The sequence below is a fragment of the Abramis brama genome (assembly GCF_963993115.1).
Source record: "Abramis brama genome assembly, chromosome: 23".
NCBI classification, from domain to species: Eukaryota; Metazoa; Chordata; class Actinopteri; order Cypriniformes; family Leuciscidae; genus Abramis; species Abramis brama.
This window is the reverse complement of record NC_139985.1, coordinates 8,550,958-8,567,808: the sequence shown is the minus strand read 5'-3', so window position 1 is coordinate 8,567,808 and position 16,851 is coordinate 8,550,958. Positions and strand designations below refer to the sequence as shown.

Genomic DNA, 16,851 nt, shown 5'->3' with positions numbered 1-16,851 from the left:
CTTGCCTGTAACATTAAGAGAGGTGGTTATCAGTTAAATATTATTTCTTATTCTTGCTGATTCAACTAAGAAAGACTTAGTAAAAATACTAAATAATACTAAAATAACAATGGCTGTGCAGGAGGCTCAGATTTTAAAGTATTTTGGTACCATTTTTTTTTTTGCTGTTTCAGTAGTCATTTTTGATTCCCCCACCTTGTTCTTGCCTTGATAAGAATCCTTTTAAAACCTGATAATTAATGGTTCTGGCTAAGGCAGGCATCCCTATTTCATGATAAATCAGTTATACAAACAGCTGTTGTTTAATTTTTTTCCCCTCAGTGGTTCTCGTCATTCTGGAAGCCCCTCTGAACGCTGTTTGAAGAACTCCAGCTCCATTGACCCCTCAAAAATCTACATCATCTCTCCTACGGACGCGACTTCAATGGGAGGGCGGGAAAAGCACTCGCTTAGCTGCCAGTCACAAGGCGAGAAGTATTTGACTGGCTGGAAGAAAGGAGAAAATGACCACTTACTGGAGGAGCAAAGGCAAGATAGAGACTTTAGGTAAGTAGCACCTAATGTTTTATGGATCTTATGTAACGTTGAAGCTAGAGAAGAGTTCATAGTGAGATTAAATCACTTCAGTCATGTTGCTTTTTGTTTAACAAATGCATTAAGTCAGTGTCTGACCAGTACCTCTGCATATCAGTGACATTCGGAAAACCTTTTAGGTCAGTAACACATCTCCGGCTAGCAGCATTTCAGAGATGATCGATGTCAACAGAAATATGATGTAACCTCCATCATACAGAATCCAGACAGAATCTATTTGACACCTGCCACTTCACATTATAAGACTGAAAACCTGGTAAATGTTCACTGATTATTAAAGCAGAGGCTGGATTTGATTGACAATCTCACTAGGGGATGCTGACGTTTTCCTGATGCAGACAATATTTGATGGAAATTCATATTTCTGTTGTATCAGGTTTAAAAGCAAAAAGGACACCGAATCGATTAAAAGCTCTGTGTAATCATTTTTTCTTCTTTGTTGCTGCCTCAGTCGGTCAGAGGCTTTGTTGTCTTTACTTCTAAAGACACTTTTGAGGAAATCAAGGTAGTTGGATCATTACCTGGCCCTGAATTATTCACTGTGTTTCTCCTTCCCTCTTGTCTTGTAACAATGGCACTTCCTACACCCTTAAAGGGAAAGTTCACGCACAAAATAAGAATGGTCATCATTTACTCACTCTCATGTCATTCCGAACCCATATGACCTTTTTCTTCAGTAAAACACAAAAGGAGACGTTTTTAATAATGTGCTAGTTGTTCTTTTCCTTGCAATTACAATGAATTGGGACTGGAGCTTTCAAGCTTAAAAAATAATGTAAAGGCACCATAAAGGTAGAATATTTTTCTGAGTCATGTGTAAACAATCTTCCTCATTAGTGAGCTGCAACCACATAATTTAGTCAGTGAGTTGTTCAGTTCACCTGTTTGGTGAACTACAAGTGATTCTTTAAAAAGATCTGAGTTTATTCATGAATAAATATTCATAGCTACTCTGCCATCACTGATATCAAAATATTCAGTGAATGTTGACTTAAAGGGCACCTATTATGCCCCTTTTTACAAGATGTAATATTGGTCTTGGGTGTCCCCAGAATGTATTTGTGAAGTTTCAGCACAAAATACCCCACAGTTAATTTATTATAACCATTTGAAAATGTCATTTTTGGGGCCTGTTTTAAAAAGAGCTGTTTTGGTGTGTACCACCTTAAATGTAAATGAGCTGCATATCCCCGCCCTGCTGGACCCAGATGATGAAGAGAGTCCGGCACAGAATAAACACGAATGAGAATGGACTAAACGTCTCGGAATGGTTATTTGATACATTTATGTACTTACAAAGTTTTAATCGCGTCCCCTTTGAAATTATGGATGTGCAACACACACACACACGAATTGTGATAACGTTCGCGCAATTTTTTGAAACTACACACACACAAATACTGTGATAACGTTTGCTAAGTACAAACTAATTTATTTTATTTTTTTTCTTAAGTACAAACAAAATTATATTTATGCCAGGGGCGCTGTTGCGTCATGTTGACATTACTTGTCGTACAGGTGCTTATGTGGCAAATGTGAGAAGATGGCTATACAGAACCAGAAAACATATACTGCAGGGAGATAGACGTTTATATACTGTCTATGGAGATAGAGCAGACCTTAATTTATTTACATTTGTAATTGCTGCAAAAAATAATACGTGACATAAAACTGTCTGACGTTGTTTGTTGAGACATCCTATGACGACGACAATAAATAGCTTTAGACGCATTTGTTGTTGAACTGGCTGACATCGATTGAAATGACTATTTGCTCAAAAATCATAAAATACACTTACTTCTTCTGGAGGTGATGTTGGATCGCGAACAGTAGGCAACGATCCACACTTGAGGATTAACTTTAACCCTCGTTCACTAAACAGTCAGTCAGAAAATGATTTGCGCAAACATAAACGTATTTAGGAAGTTTAAGTGGCGACTTTTCTTCATAAATAAAATCCATCCGCTGCGTTTTCTGTGGCTCTGATGTCAGTGAAGACTACTATGTCCATTCTTACATCCCACAACAGAACACCTACACTTCTTAGGAGACATTACCGGCTGTCGCTGAAACAATGGAGGATGGTGTACAGATCACCGAGGGCGGGGTCTGTGTTTGGGCGGGGTTTGGACCCACCGAGGGCGGGGTCTGCCAAAACCAGATTGTCAATCAAACCACGTCGGTGGGGCTTAGCGCAATTCTACGTCACAGTGAGAGCAATCTTAGAACAGGGCGTTCTGAGACAGTGCTTGTGATTTATTGAGATAGTAAAAAAACTACTGGGTGGATTTTTATCATTCTAGGGTGGTTTTGCTCACACAATGCCAACACACATTTATGTTCAAACACCATGTAAAAGTGAATTTTGCATAATAGGTGCCCTTTAAATTTTTGTCTGTTTCTCACATAAAGCTATTGTATGGCATCAAAAGACTTGGAAAATAGTGCGTGTGAACAATTTTTATGATTCTTTCATTGTGCTTTTTTGTCATTTTGGAGTTTTACAGCTCTTGTCCTCATTCACTCTTGTTTTATTAAAAAGGGCCCGGCCAAGATGGTTTAAAACAAATTCATCATATGGGTTTGAAACAATGTGAGTAAACGATGACAAATTTTCTTTTTTGGGTGAACTATTCCTTTCAGATCACAGGAGTCTGTTTTGATTTGTTCCGATGAGTCATGTCATGACTGTGTGAAGGCTGTTCCTTACTCAATCGCCCATAATCCTGTGTTTTGTCACTACCGTAGCCTTGTAGTCCTTTGAATATTTTGTCTGTAGCACCTTTACAAGGAGATACCCAAATGTACAGCACCACATACAGAGGCATTTCACAATTCACTTTAGATTGATACTACAGCAAAACTGGCTGCTAATGTCTGTTTTGTTGTCTAATTTGTTCCTCTCCTTCCTCTCCCTTTGTCTCCATGTCTCTCTCTCTTAGGGGGCTCTATTTGAGAGACCCATCCCAGTTGGTTAATAGCGCAGGTGAGAAGCTTCCGACGCTCACTAAGGAGGCCTTCCTCAGGATGCTTCTACCCGACAGTCCCCCGGGGCAGGCAGGTCGCGGCAAGGTGAGTGTGGAGCTGAGCCCTGGAGGATGAGTAATGCAGTGAGCAAGTGCTGCTGTAGTTAGGACATGTTAAAACAACACTGAAAAACTTAGAAATTGTTTTGAATATGTTTTGTGCTAAACACATTATTCACTGGTGTGTGTTACACTGACAAGCAAATCAACTATCCAGTCAGCAGACTGTGTAACGGTTGAACTAATGGAAGCGTCTAGAGGAAATGAGGTCACAACAATCAGTCATCCTCCTCACCTGCTTTGCTCTCAGCAGTGTGGATTATAAAGCTGCACATGCCCACACTCTCTACATGTGTGTTCGTCTCACTGTAAGCTTTACTTTGATTCATTTGCATAGCACTTTTCACAATACATAATGTTCCAAAGCAGCTTTACAAAGAATAATGACTCATAAATCCCGAGTGAGAGAGGCAAAGGCACAGTGCATACAGTACATACACAAGTGTCCATTTGAAATGTACAGTAATTCAGCCACATAGTATATCAAAATAAATAGGTAACACTTTACAATAAAGTTCAATTCTTTAACATACGTTAATGCGTTAGGTATCATGAGCTAACAACGAACAACCATTTTATACATAATGTATTTTGTTAATTCATAATACATTATCCTTAATTTATACAGCTTGAATTTATTAATATATTTATAAATTGCAAAAAGCTTGAGAAATGCTGTACAAGTCATGATACCTAATGCATTAACTCATGTTAACTAAAGTTATCTTATTGTAAAGTGTTACCAAATAAAAATATTGATTAAAATAATGTTATTGGTTTTTAGGAATAATAATAATCATCATCATGGTCATCAAGTATTAGTATTATGGTGGTATTCAAGTATTAGTACATCAAGTATTAGTATTATCTCTAATTATTCTTGTTTTTATTTCAGTTAACTGGAAAATATATTATTATCATCATTTAAGTGAACTGGAAAATATTTTGTTATTTAATGGTGGTGGTAATAATAATAATACAATTTATAATAATGTTTTTCCACTTACTTAGATGATAATAATAATTATTGTTATTTTATATTATTATTATTATTATTGTTGTTGTTGTTGTTAAAGTCACTGGAGATGATGATGATTATTAATATTTTTTTATTATTATTATTATTTCTTCTAATAAAATAGGAATTAATATTTCAACTAGTCTCCCTCTGCACAAACATTAATGTGGGATTGTTTTTGTCAGACTGTATTATTCACCATGCTTTTTTCTAATTCCTGAAGACTATAATAAGCATCCTATCTCTGTTAGTCCTCTGTCACGTTCATGTCTCTAATTGTCAGCTTGCGCCCCTCCTCCCGCCAGTAGACCCCCCATGAGGACCGTGTCCATCTCGCCTGCATTATTGATGAGAGCGCTATGACTCTAATAGATCTGACTCACAGACCCGCAGTCACTCACTCTGACTGCTGATTGGTCCCCAGCTGAGTCTCATGTTCCCTTAGCTCACCCTCCTTCTGCTCTCCACCCCCCACCTCTCTCCCACAATTCAATTAAGTGATATGTGCTTTATTGCCATGGCTGTTTTATTAACAATATTGCAGAGCCTTTCACATAATCATATTCTGATGAATAATATCTTTGCTTTGCTCTTTCACTCTCTCTCTCTCTCTCTCTGCTTTCTCTTTGTCTTCCTGTTACCCGTCGTCTTCTATTTACATCCCATCCATCACTTTCCTTCTCCTCAATCTCTGTTTTTGTGTTATTTCAGATACCGCTTGTCGGTCAGTCTCCACGCCGCTCCCTGTACCGGACTCTCTCAGACGAGAGCTTGTGCAGCAGCCACCGGAGGGCGCTGTCCTTAGCTAGCTCACGTAGCTCCATGCTGGACCAGGCCGTGCCCAACGACATCCTGTTCAGCAGCGCCTTGCCCTACCACAGCACCCTACCACCTCGCATGGGTCTAAACCACGCCGCCGCTCAGCTCAAAAGTGAGTTTTCGCCACATTTAGCAATGTTGTTACCATATCAGTGATACTAACATTGTTGTAAGAATCCCACGGTTGCATTTATGTACCGCAATATGCTGTCCACTTAATCCTAGAATGCATCACAGTACCAGCTGTACATAAAATGTAAACGCTTGGATTGCCAGCACTAAGACATGGTTGATGATAATGGAATAAATGAGCTTTTTTTGGCTCATAGCAGATTTTTCCATCTCCTCTGTAAGCTCACCACATTCCTTCCTGTTACAGTAATTCTATCCTCTGCAGACTTTAATGTTGTACTAAGTAATGAAGCAAGTAATGATACTATAAATCTGCTGCTAATGCAAGAGAGACTTGGTGCTAATCATACTATTATACGTCTTCTGAAATATTCTAGCGGGATGAAAAGTGTGCTGTAATAGGAAAATCATTATAATGGCACAATTTTTGCGCAACTATGCTGGACTGCTCACTGAAAGCGAGATGTGTTCATGCGTTAAACAGCTGGAGCGCGATGCATTTGAACAGAACGCACGTTCTTGTGAAGTTAAGCTTCTATGTACACAATTGTCCCCCAAGGGGACATGGTGGTGGTATTATATGATATTATATATATGATATTATATGTCAATGCGCTCTTTGAAACTTTGCATTCGTGCGCAAAATGTTTGCGTTTCCCCGAGAAACTTTGTGTTCGCTCGCAAAATCTTAGTACGGTGGCCGAGAGAGCTCAACGCACTGCAACTGAAGAAAACACATGCAAATTGAAAAACACCCACACATTTGTTTCCAAAATCGTATCAGTGGTTCATCAAGTCGTAACAGGGTGAAAGGCACTTCTGGATTCGCTTTGCAGCCCTATATCTGCTATAACCACACCATGTAAGTTTGCCAAACCGGGTCGCGTTTCTGTAGTTCGAATGAGACATAAGAAAACTACAAATTTGACTTGCTTTACATCAAGCGTTACAATAGTCATTATTTAGTTTTCCTTCGTTTCTGATGTCTCAAAACATCTTACTTTCATGAAATCATGCAACATACTCTACCTTGTCAGTGGACATCGTTCATTCCAAAGCCGGTGCTAGATAAACAGTGAGTGTGCGTGCGACAGTAGGCTGCGGGCAGCGAAATTATTTACAACAGCGGTAATGGACAATTCCGCTTCCAACCTGTAGGGGGACCGACAAGGAAAAGTTCCTTAGTGTCGCTTTAAGAAAAGATCTTCATCAGTTTCACAAGTTGTGCGCTCCAAATACTCACAACACAACCAAATACAGAAACTCACTGCAAAAGTTCACAACACAACCAAATACAGAAACTCGCTGCAAATAGCACGGACCACAACGGAAATGTTTCCAGGGAACCCCAATTATTGCTTAATAAAGCAATGTTTCCATCCCATGTGTTTAAAAATTTGAAATTGTCATTTATACAGTAAATTTTTCCATTTTCAAAACTGAAATGAATTTTAAAAAAATGTATGCGCATTTTGTAAATTATATTTTTGTAAAAATAATAACTAAAGATTATAAATAATAAAGATAATTCGAAAATATAGTAATTATTTGCTGCTAATGAAATTTTATTTGATTAGCAGCAAATAATTCTATTTTGGAAGCAGCAAATAATTCATACATTTTTGGAAATATTGTTTTTTTTTTACATATATTTAAAGCTTTTAATGTGCATTTTGGAAATTGTATTTTTTGTTTAAAAAAAACTAAGAAAAAAAAAACATTTATGCTGTATTCTGGATATAGTGAAACTATTATCCTACAATTGAATTTAGATGCATAAAAAAAAAACAAGATTTATGTGTATTTTGGAAACTAATATTTTTACCAAAAAAAAAAAACTAATATTCCCAAATCAACAGAACTGTTCTAACTACACTTGTTTATAAAAAATAAAAAAAACCCACAAAATTAGCAAGACACCATAACAGCCGAAGACGCACAAATATAAAAAAAATAGCACAAATAGAATGTACTGTAAGAACACGTCCTGTGTGAACGGCCCTAATGCCTCTTGGCGCGTTTCGCATACAGACACTTGATCTGTTCTCCAGCTGTCTGAAACGTACAGTTCCTCTCTCATTATAGCAGAACTCTAAGCCAGCCAACTTCATTCATTATTCAAATCACTCTCACCTCTCCGCTCTCAGGCGAGGCTTGTCTGTCTGCCTGCATGAGCAGACTTTGTGTGAATTAGCGAGTTTGCTCTCCAGGTCACCTAGAGCTAATTTTACCTTGCTTCTGTGAGTTTCCACATTTTATTCTTTCTCCATAAGTACATCAAATTGTGGGTAAAGATGCCCTTTGGCTCTTGACTGTTGAGCAGCAGCAACTGCTTTTCTATCAAGTTGAAATCTCTGCCAGTGGATGAATGTTTAATGTAGTTTACGCCGCGGTCAGGGCTTTTCAGTTGTGTCCTCAGTGACCATCTCAGTTTCCTTTTAATCGAACTGATCATTATATCATGAGGTGTATGAATGTTCAAGTGTAATTGTAGTCTCTCTTGAGTTAATTTATTTAAAGGCACCTTTAGGTCAGAGCATGTTCTGTTCAAATAGTGCTTTAAAATCACATTTCTCTAAATTAAAATGTCATAATTTTGAATCACTTTAGGTTATGGGTCCCATCTAAACATGCACTCTAACTGTCCTCTAATGAACTGTGTGCTGTCTCCACAGATGAGCTCTGGTTCTCTGACAGCTCACTGGCAGACAAGGCCAAGCTGGCGGACACTGGTATGATGCCCCTGCCGGACCCCTCTTCTGGTCTCGACTGGTCACATCTTGTGAACGCCGCACGGGCTTTTGAAGGTACAAGCTTCCTTCACACACACACTAAATAGCTGGTTTGTCACTGAGAAACACCATATTCACAGCTGTGTACGGTCTTGACCCATTTAACATGCTTTGTGATCTTAAACTCGCTGCTCACTGTTATGGAATGAACAGCAAGGTTACTTGGTATTTTTTCCACAAGGACTGCACTGACCTTTTGACTCTGGATATTTTTGTACCAGACAAATGGAGTCAAATGTCTTTATGTTTGTCAAAGACTATGGGGCAGATTCATTCAACACCACGTGGTATTAACTAATACAGCATTTCCAGGCACTAGCTTAAATAACACTGTGCCGGAAAATATTTAAATTAAGTAATTGGCATTCTTTTGAGCTCAAACATGCCTTTTTTATGCAAATAAGGCTCATTATAAAATGTGCCTTATTCACAAAGGTCAGTATTGTTAGCTCAGTGCAATTAATGTTGCCCTGTTTACTTTTTTTACTAAAATGAAAAAATCTGGGGTCTATAAGATTATTTTAATGTTATTGAAAGAAGTCCCTTGTGCTCACCAAGGCTGCATTTATTTGATTAAAAATATAGTAAAAATTGTGAAATATTATTACAAATAAGTGTTCTGATTTTAAAATGTATTTTTCCTCTGAATTTTCCGCATCATTACTCCAGTCTTCAGTGTCACATGATCTTTCAGAAATCATTCTAATCATTCTGCTTTGCTGCTCAAGAAACATTTATTATGATTATCAATGTTCAAAACTACAGAGCCCCGCACATGACATGCGGCAAAAAAAATATGTATATCGTGGCCACGAATGAACAATATTGTTAATATTTTTGTGTAAACCATGATAAAAAAAAATCAGGATTCTTTTATGATTAAAAATTTCAAAAGAACAGCATTTATTTGAATGATCTTTTGTAACTTATGATCAATGTAATGCAACCTTACTGAATAAAAGTATAAATGTAGTTTGAAAATAGAAAAAAAAAATCATACTGTCTCCAAACTTTTGAATTTTAATGTATTTTCTGTCCCAGTAAAATAAGTACATTTTTTTGGGTGTGTATTTGTGCCTTTACCTGATTGACATAAGTGAATTGGGAGCTAAAACAATGCAGGCCGCGTGTGCAAATTCAAATTTTTATTCATCCATTTAATTTTTTGGAGCTCATTGTATTAACTGTAGGCTTGAAGGAGAATTGAAAAGAACAGAAAATGCCTTTTTGTCCTATTATTGGGATTGTGTTTTGACCAAGGTTTCCCCTCACCACAAAGCTTTAGCCGCTCTCACACACCATTAACAAAGTTAACTGAAGGTTGCAGAAAACGGCACCCGTCTCCAACGCTGCTCTTGACCATGTCGAAATCACCACGTCTCTATTTTCCTCCCATTCATTTCCTGTGACTGCCTGAAGGCGCATTGTTCCGCAAGGTGCTAATTAGGAGCGGAGACCGTATTTCGAGCATTGAGAAATTAAGCCATTATCACAATGTGAGCCCAGCAAGACACCACTTAGGGAAATGACTCAAGCCATCGCTTGCTGTAATTACACATTTTGGGTTTTGGACGCTTTTACTCGTGTGCAATTACAGCTGTTCCCTCACCTTCAACCGGTCGCTGTGGAGACCATGGCGAATGCTGGCAAGCATCTTGAACTGAGAATTTCCTTTTGGATCTGCATGTGGAACGGGGGGAATACATGGTGGACGGCTTTAATTGGCTGGAGGGGCGTCCGGCAAGCAGGTTCTCCCTGCTAGTGTCGTTGTTTTATTCTCCCGAGCCCTTAGAGACGTGCTCTTGGGACCTGACGGATATGAAAAATGGAATGAGTGCGCGGCTCCGTCCTGAAATGCTAACAAATATGAGACCATCGTTTCATGGCGAGAGAAATGATTAAGTTAGCTTTTGCCTCAGGGTTTGGGTGCTAACTAGAAGGGTGTGGGGAGGAGGTGAGCTTACATTGTTGATTTCCATGTGCTGCTTTGTGCTTACTGTGAGACTGTTAATGAAATGAAATGAGAGAGGGGGGTGGAGGAAGCGCTGAAAGGTGTTAGAAGAGGTGAGAGCTCTTAAAGGAGCCTCATGAACGCTTTTAGCTCGTCGTTTGACGAAACAATGGCAGGTCAACATCTTGTGAGACTGCTCATTGTATATTGAATAATATAAAGGGTCGTGACATGCATTCTTGTTAACAAAGGGCTTGTAGGTCTTTATAAAGAAACAAAAGAAATTCTCCACTTCTAAGACCACACCCACGTTTCTTCTGCTTTTCCAAGTGCAAAACACACATTTAAGTCAGTTTTGTGCCATGAATTCAAAGTAAAGTTCAATAAACACACATTTATTAACTTTTGGTCCATGTTGTAGAAGTAAACGAGTAGAAGTTGGTATTTAAAAAATTATCCTAGATAGTTTTGTTTTATTTCAAGTGCCAAACACATTTATGTCAATGATATGAAGTAACATCATTACCTTTTGGTCAATCTTTTGCTATCAATATGTGGAAATTGATATTTAAAAAAAATTCTAGATAGTTTTGTTTTATGCAAGTACAAAATTCCATTTTTGTCAGTAATATGGGATAAATTGAAATAAAGCTAAATAAAACAATACAAAACATATATTTATTAACTTTTGGTCCATAATTTGCTATCAATGATTTGAAATGGGTATTTAGAAATGTATAGACTGTTTAAATAAGGTAATTAAAAAACAATAGAAAACATATATGTATTAACTTTGGTATCATTGATTAGAAATTGCTATTTAAAAATGTTTCTAGATTTTGTTTTATGCCCAATGGAAATAGCAGTACATTTGTCAGTTCCACCCCCTGTTGCCCTCTCAGCGGAGGTAAAGGCACTATATCTGTGCGTTCTTGGTCTTGAATGCTTAATGATATGCCCGTCTGACAGTGTAATGCTAAACTCACCTGAAAGCGTGTGAACCCCCCCCCCCCCCCCCCCCTCCCGTCTCGCCATTAACCCTTCTGCCGTGTTAGCTCCGTTCCCCACTTAATTAACACCTTGCTCTGCTGAAGCTGGTTAACGGTTAGATTTAACACCTTGGAAAAAGCTGAAAAGGAGGATCGCATTTAATAAGCTTTTCTCTGGGTGTTGCTTGAAGCTTCTACCTGGAACATCAGCCTACAGTAAATCACCTCAGGTGAAGCAGTATGAAGTTTCATGTTTCCTGTGTGCCTCAGGGGATTTCCTTCTTGTCTTGTTTTTTTGGTCCTGTGCAGTGCTGATGAGTGATAAACAGTTGTTTTATAGTAGATTTACAGTGTGCAGCTGCTTATATTAAATGATAAACACGTATACAGCACACCACACAGTCCCTTGCTATTACTGCCCTGTATAGATAATGAATGTTTCAGCCTGGATTTCTAACAGAATAAATCTTTCCTCTCTTTTAGATCAGACTGGAACCTCTCTGAGCTCCCTGACCGAGGAAGAGCAGACTAAGCAGGTTCTGGAGCTCTCTGAGGAGTTGAGCAGAAGAGTGGGATGTGTGGCCGCCTCAACCCTACCGGCAGGGTAAGTGCTGAAGTAGAACATCTGAAGAACATCCATCCATCATCTGTCTATTTTGTGATTTATCTATCCATCATCCGTCTGCCTTTTTGTCTCTGTCTCAAACTCTATCTATCCATTCATCTATCCATCTGTCTGTCTCAGACTATCTATCCATCCATCCATCCATCTATCTATCTATCTCTGTCTGTCTATCTCAGACTATCTATTGTTTGTCTATCATCTATCTATCTATCTATCTATCTATCTATCTATCTATCTATCTATCTATCTATCTATCTGTCTGTCTGTCTGTCTCAGACTATCTATCTATCTATCTATCTATCTATCTATCTATCTCTCTGTCTGTCTGTCTGTCTGTCTCAGACTATCTATTGTCTGTCTGTCTGTCTGTCTGTCTGTCTGTCTGTCTGTCTGTCTGTCTGTCTATCTGTCTGTCTGTCTCAGACTATCTATCTATCTATCTATCTGTCTGTCTGTCTGTCTGTCTGTCTGTCTGTCTGTCTCAGACTCTATCTATCTATCTATCTATCTGTCTGTCTGTCTGTCTGTCTGTCTGTCTGTCTGTCTGTCTCAGACTATCTATCTATCTATCTATCTATCTATCTATCTATCTCTCTGTCTGTCTGTCTGTCTGTCTGTCTGTCTGTCTCAGACTATCTATTGTCTGTCTGTCTGTCTGTCTGTCTGTCTGTCTGTCTGTCTGTCTATCTATCTGTCTGTCTGTCTCAGACTATCTATCTATCTATCTATCTATCTATCTATCTATCTGTCTGTCTGTCTGTCTGTCTGTCTGTCTGTCTCAGACTCTATCTATCTATCTATCTATCTATCTATCTATCTATCTATGTCTGTCTGTCTGTCTCAGACTATCTATTGTCTGTCTGTCTGTCTGTCTGTCTGTCTGTCTGTCTGTCTGTCTGTCTATCTGTCTGTCTGTCTCAGACTATCTATCTGTCTGTCTGTCTGTCTGTCTGTCTGTCTGTCTGTCTGTCTGTCTGTCTGTCTCAGACTATCTATCTATCTGTCTGTCTGTCTGTCTGTCTGTCTGTCTGTCTCAGACTATCTATCTATCTGTCTGTCTGTCTGTCTGTCTGTCTGTCTGTCTGTCTCAGACTCTATCTATCTATCTATCTATCTATCTATCTATCTATCTATCTATCTATCTATCTATCTATCTATCTATCTATCTATCTGTCTGTCTGTCTCAGACTCTATCTGTCTGTTGTTTGTCTGTCTGTCTATGTCATCTTTCTGTCCATCTATCTCTATGTCCATCTAATTATCCATCTGTCTGTCTATTTGTCTGTGTCTGTCTGCATCTATCCATCCTATTGATCTGTGTGCCTTTCTGTCTAATTGTTCCTGTCTTTCTATCATCTAACCAGGGAAGGTTCTCCTACTCTGCTAACTGGGAAGGTTAACCAGCTGGAGCTCATTCTCCGACAGCTGCAGTGTGACCTAAGGAAGGTAAGAGCCTCGAACATAATAACAAGGCAAAAATAATGCTTAAACAAATCCACAACATAGCCGAACAAGCACTGTTAGCAGCATTCACCTCAAGGCAGTTATTTGTAACGACATGCTTTGTTATTATCCTTCAAAGGAGCAAGAAGACAAGGCTATGCTCCAGGAACAGGTGCAACACCTTCGTCAAGACAACCTTCGACTACATGAAGAGAGCCAGACAGCAGCCGCGCAACTGAGGAGATTTACTGAACTGTTTCTGAACACGATGGACAAGAAACCTTGAGCTGAAGTAGTCAATAACTTCCCCTTCTTGTGCTTCGCAAAATACATAACCCAAGGAAAATTAGTCCAGCATACTGTAAAAAAAAAAAAAAAAAAGATGTTAGAGGAGAAATTTCAGCATTTGAATGTGAATGTGTGCAGAGCTAATATGCTAACACACTAAAAACTGAGTCAAGGTTGGTGGCAGGACGTGAGAATGTGAATGAGAAAAGGGAGAGTAAGAAATGAAATATGCGATAAGGGCTGGAAGGGAAAAATAAATAGTTTATGACCAGTCGAAGGGTACGAACACGTTGTGAAAGTGAATGTAATGCAATAAGTCGTGATTTCTTTCTAAAAATCTTTGGTTCCTTGGGCATAACATCTTCAAAGCTACCGTCGTAACTCAAGTTCAATCCTGGCTTTGTGGCTGTCCACCCCCATCGTTTGTCGAAATGTAGACCAGCCAGATGCAACGTTCCTTAGTGTCCAAAGCTCCCCAAGACTTGGTGTGCTGTATACCTGTTTTGAAATGCGTTTTTGTAAGTAACCCATTGAAACAAATGTTGTAGCAATAATTTTGCTGATGTCGTAATCACAGAATTGTTCGATAAGATTAGCACTGAGTGTGATTTGGTTGTATTCAAAAACTTTTATGTAGAAAAAAAAAAGTATTTCGTGTGCCTGATGTTATTGGTGGTAAAAGGATTGTTCCTCCCAGTTGTTTTCGTTAAACCATTTAACTGTCCGAGTCCGTACAAAAATTCATGACCACTGCTCTTGATCCTTTGTCAACTTGCTTTGTTTTACCCCCCAAAAAACAGACGTTAAACGGTTAAACTTGTGTGGATGGGCCAGTACACGCAGACTAGCACCTGTAAACCACTTAAAATAAAAGCCAAATTCTGCTTGTTGGTGTAAAGTACCTCAGAAAAAGTGTCTTGTACCTTCGCCCTCTTATTTAAGCTTATTTAACCTAAGATTGTTATTTTAATGAGAGTATTTTCCTTTTCTGCACTAAAAAGAGTAATGGCTCCATGTGGCAGTACTTTGTATACTTGTGTACCATGTCAGCAGTACGGTGTATAGCTTGGCTGAGAGATAACTGTAAACATAAAATGGTTTATTTCTGGGAAGTTCAGATGTTTGGATGCTGCTAGAGGACAGGATGTTGTTTTTTATGGCCTTTTAAAGATGTTTTAATTTCTTTGTAAATTTATTTCGTTGAGGTTGGGATGAAAAGCTTACCTTTGTAAAATAAAGTTTAGGATGTCAATAAAGTATGACTTGTGTCCTTTTAATATGGTGTTTGTGCTGAATTTCTTTAACATTGCAATATACGGCAGAAAAATGCAAATGATAAAATGCCAATTATATATGCATAGTTAGAATTTCTAAATAAATAGGATCATCATATTTAGCTTTTTTGTTGTTGATGGTTGTGTCCAATCAAATGGCAGTTCATAATAGTTATTTTAAAGTTTATATGAATATTAATTAATTTTAATGTTTAATTTCACGAACGCTATTAATGTTGCTACTGTGTTGGGTCATGTCCAATGTAAAATCTGCAAATGTTAATTGTTTAAAATATTAAATCATTATTTATTTATTTTTAAATGAACTTGTGAACTCCGTATACATCTTTGCTTCTTTTAAAAGCCTGTGGATCGAGATCAATACTGGCTTGTGTTATTGATCAGACACTTTGGAAGCTGGGTGCAAGAGCAGCACCTCTGAATGACAAAGTGTGACCATCTCTGGAGTTCTCCACAATGTCACTGGTAAGAAACACGGCCAAGAAGAACCAACCTATCCGACGCACTTCAGGAGTTGTGATGTTTTAAATCTATGGCTGTTGTGATATTTTTGATAGATTGAGATGGATAAAAAGCTGAGAAGATGGAGGAACACACGCACAGGGAGCTGAAATGTGCAATAGTCAATGACCCATTTCAGGATGTTATTCGTGAAAACTCAAAAAAATCAATACATTTCTCCTTTCGCTGGTTGTGATTGAGGAGAATGGAAATGTCAGCACTGCCCTACATCTGTGAGGAACCAGTGGAAAAATGTCAACCTATAGGTGACCTAGCTGTGATGGATGGCATGGACCAAGGTGCCTTTGCTCCTGTGGGAACTGACAAGGTGAAAGTGTGGTGTACAATTGATGGTCATTGTACTTACAGTGTACTTACCAAGAAAGTACTGAATCATTTAAGGTAACTACATGGGTTGAGATTAGGTTTAGGGATAGGTTCAGGACTAGTACCAAGTTATTACCCACCCAGTTATTGCAATTACTACAATAAGTATATAGTATGTACATGCAAACAAGACTGTAAATTAAAGTGCTACCCAAGATCCTTTGAACAAGATTGGTCTCTGTATCTTTGCATGAGCATAGAACAATAACTAAGGGTTAAACTGGGATTTCGGAGGTTGGGAAACCCTAAAAACTGAACGTGATTCTGATGAATTAAATCAAAGGTCCCTGATAAATGATGTTTTATTAACAAAGTTCGGGAGGAGCACGTTCAGATAATTAACACGAGTGGAGAGCACTCAGCAATCAACGATAAGAGGTGTATATATATATATATATTCAGCAGTCTCACCTCAATTCGGGTTCCGAACTTCGAGCTCGGAACCCTCCCCCCGGACAGCACGCCAAATACGCATTAAACTTTATTCCCTGTAATTGTATGTAAGTGTGAACTCGTGAACAGGAAAAGAGACATAATCAGACATGTAATGCGACAAAATCTCTGGAAAATTGTTTTTTATTATTGCAGTTATTTTAGTTTTTTTTTAAAGTTTTGGTAATCATAATTGACATAAAACACTGAAATGATGCGATACTAAGTCATAATTATGAGATACAATTATGACAAAGACCTAATTTTGAAAAAAAGTTTAAATTATGGCAAGTAAATGTTCTGACATAAAAAATTCATCATTATTTCAATTCAAACTTATTGACATAATGAGACTTATCTCATATGACTTAGTGTTATATTTTTTACTTTTGTCATAATTGTCACTCATTTGCTTTTATATGACGACTTGCCATAAATAAATATCACTTTTTATCTCATATTTATGATTTTTTACAATATGTCATGATTTTGAATTTTC

General features: G+C 38.0%; 1 protein-coding gene across 2 annotated transcripts in view; it reads left to right on the top strand.

Annotated features, from left to right (window-relative positions):
- sipa1l2 (signal-induced proliferation-associated 1 like 2) overlaps positions 1-15,014 on the top strand; it is a 65,317-nt gene extending 50,303 nt beyond the window's left edge. The window contains exons 15-22 of one of the 2 annotated variants that reach the window (XM_084100078.1): positions 322-546; positions 1,046-1,099; positions 3,537-3,666; positions 5,410-5,629; positions 8,325-8,456; positions 11,865-11,985; positions 13,371-13,452; positions 13,589-15,014. In XM_084100078.1, the coding sequence (XP_083956204.1) occupies positions 322-546; positions 1,046-1,099; positions 3,537-3,666; positions 5,410-5,629; positions 8,325-8,456; positions 11,865-11,985; positions 13,371-13,452; positions 13,589-13,735 (1,111 nt within the window). In that variant the 3' untranslated portion in view covers positions 13,736-15,014. The remainder of the gene's footprint in view (positions 1-321; positions 547-1,045; positions 1,100-3,536; positions 3,667-5,409; positions 5,630-8,324; positions 8,457-11,864; positions 11,986-13,370; positions 13,453-13,588) is intronic. The other variant, XM_084100079.1, reaches the window with a different exon arrangement.
- The last annotated feature ends 1,837 nt before the right edge of the window (positions 15,015-16,851 follow it).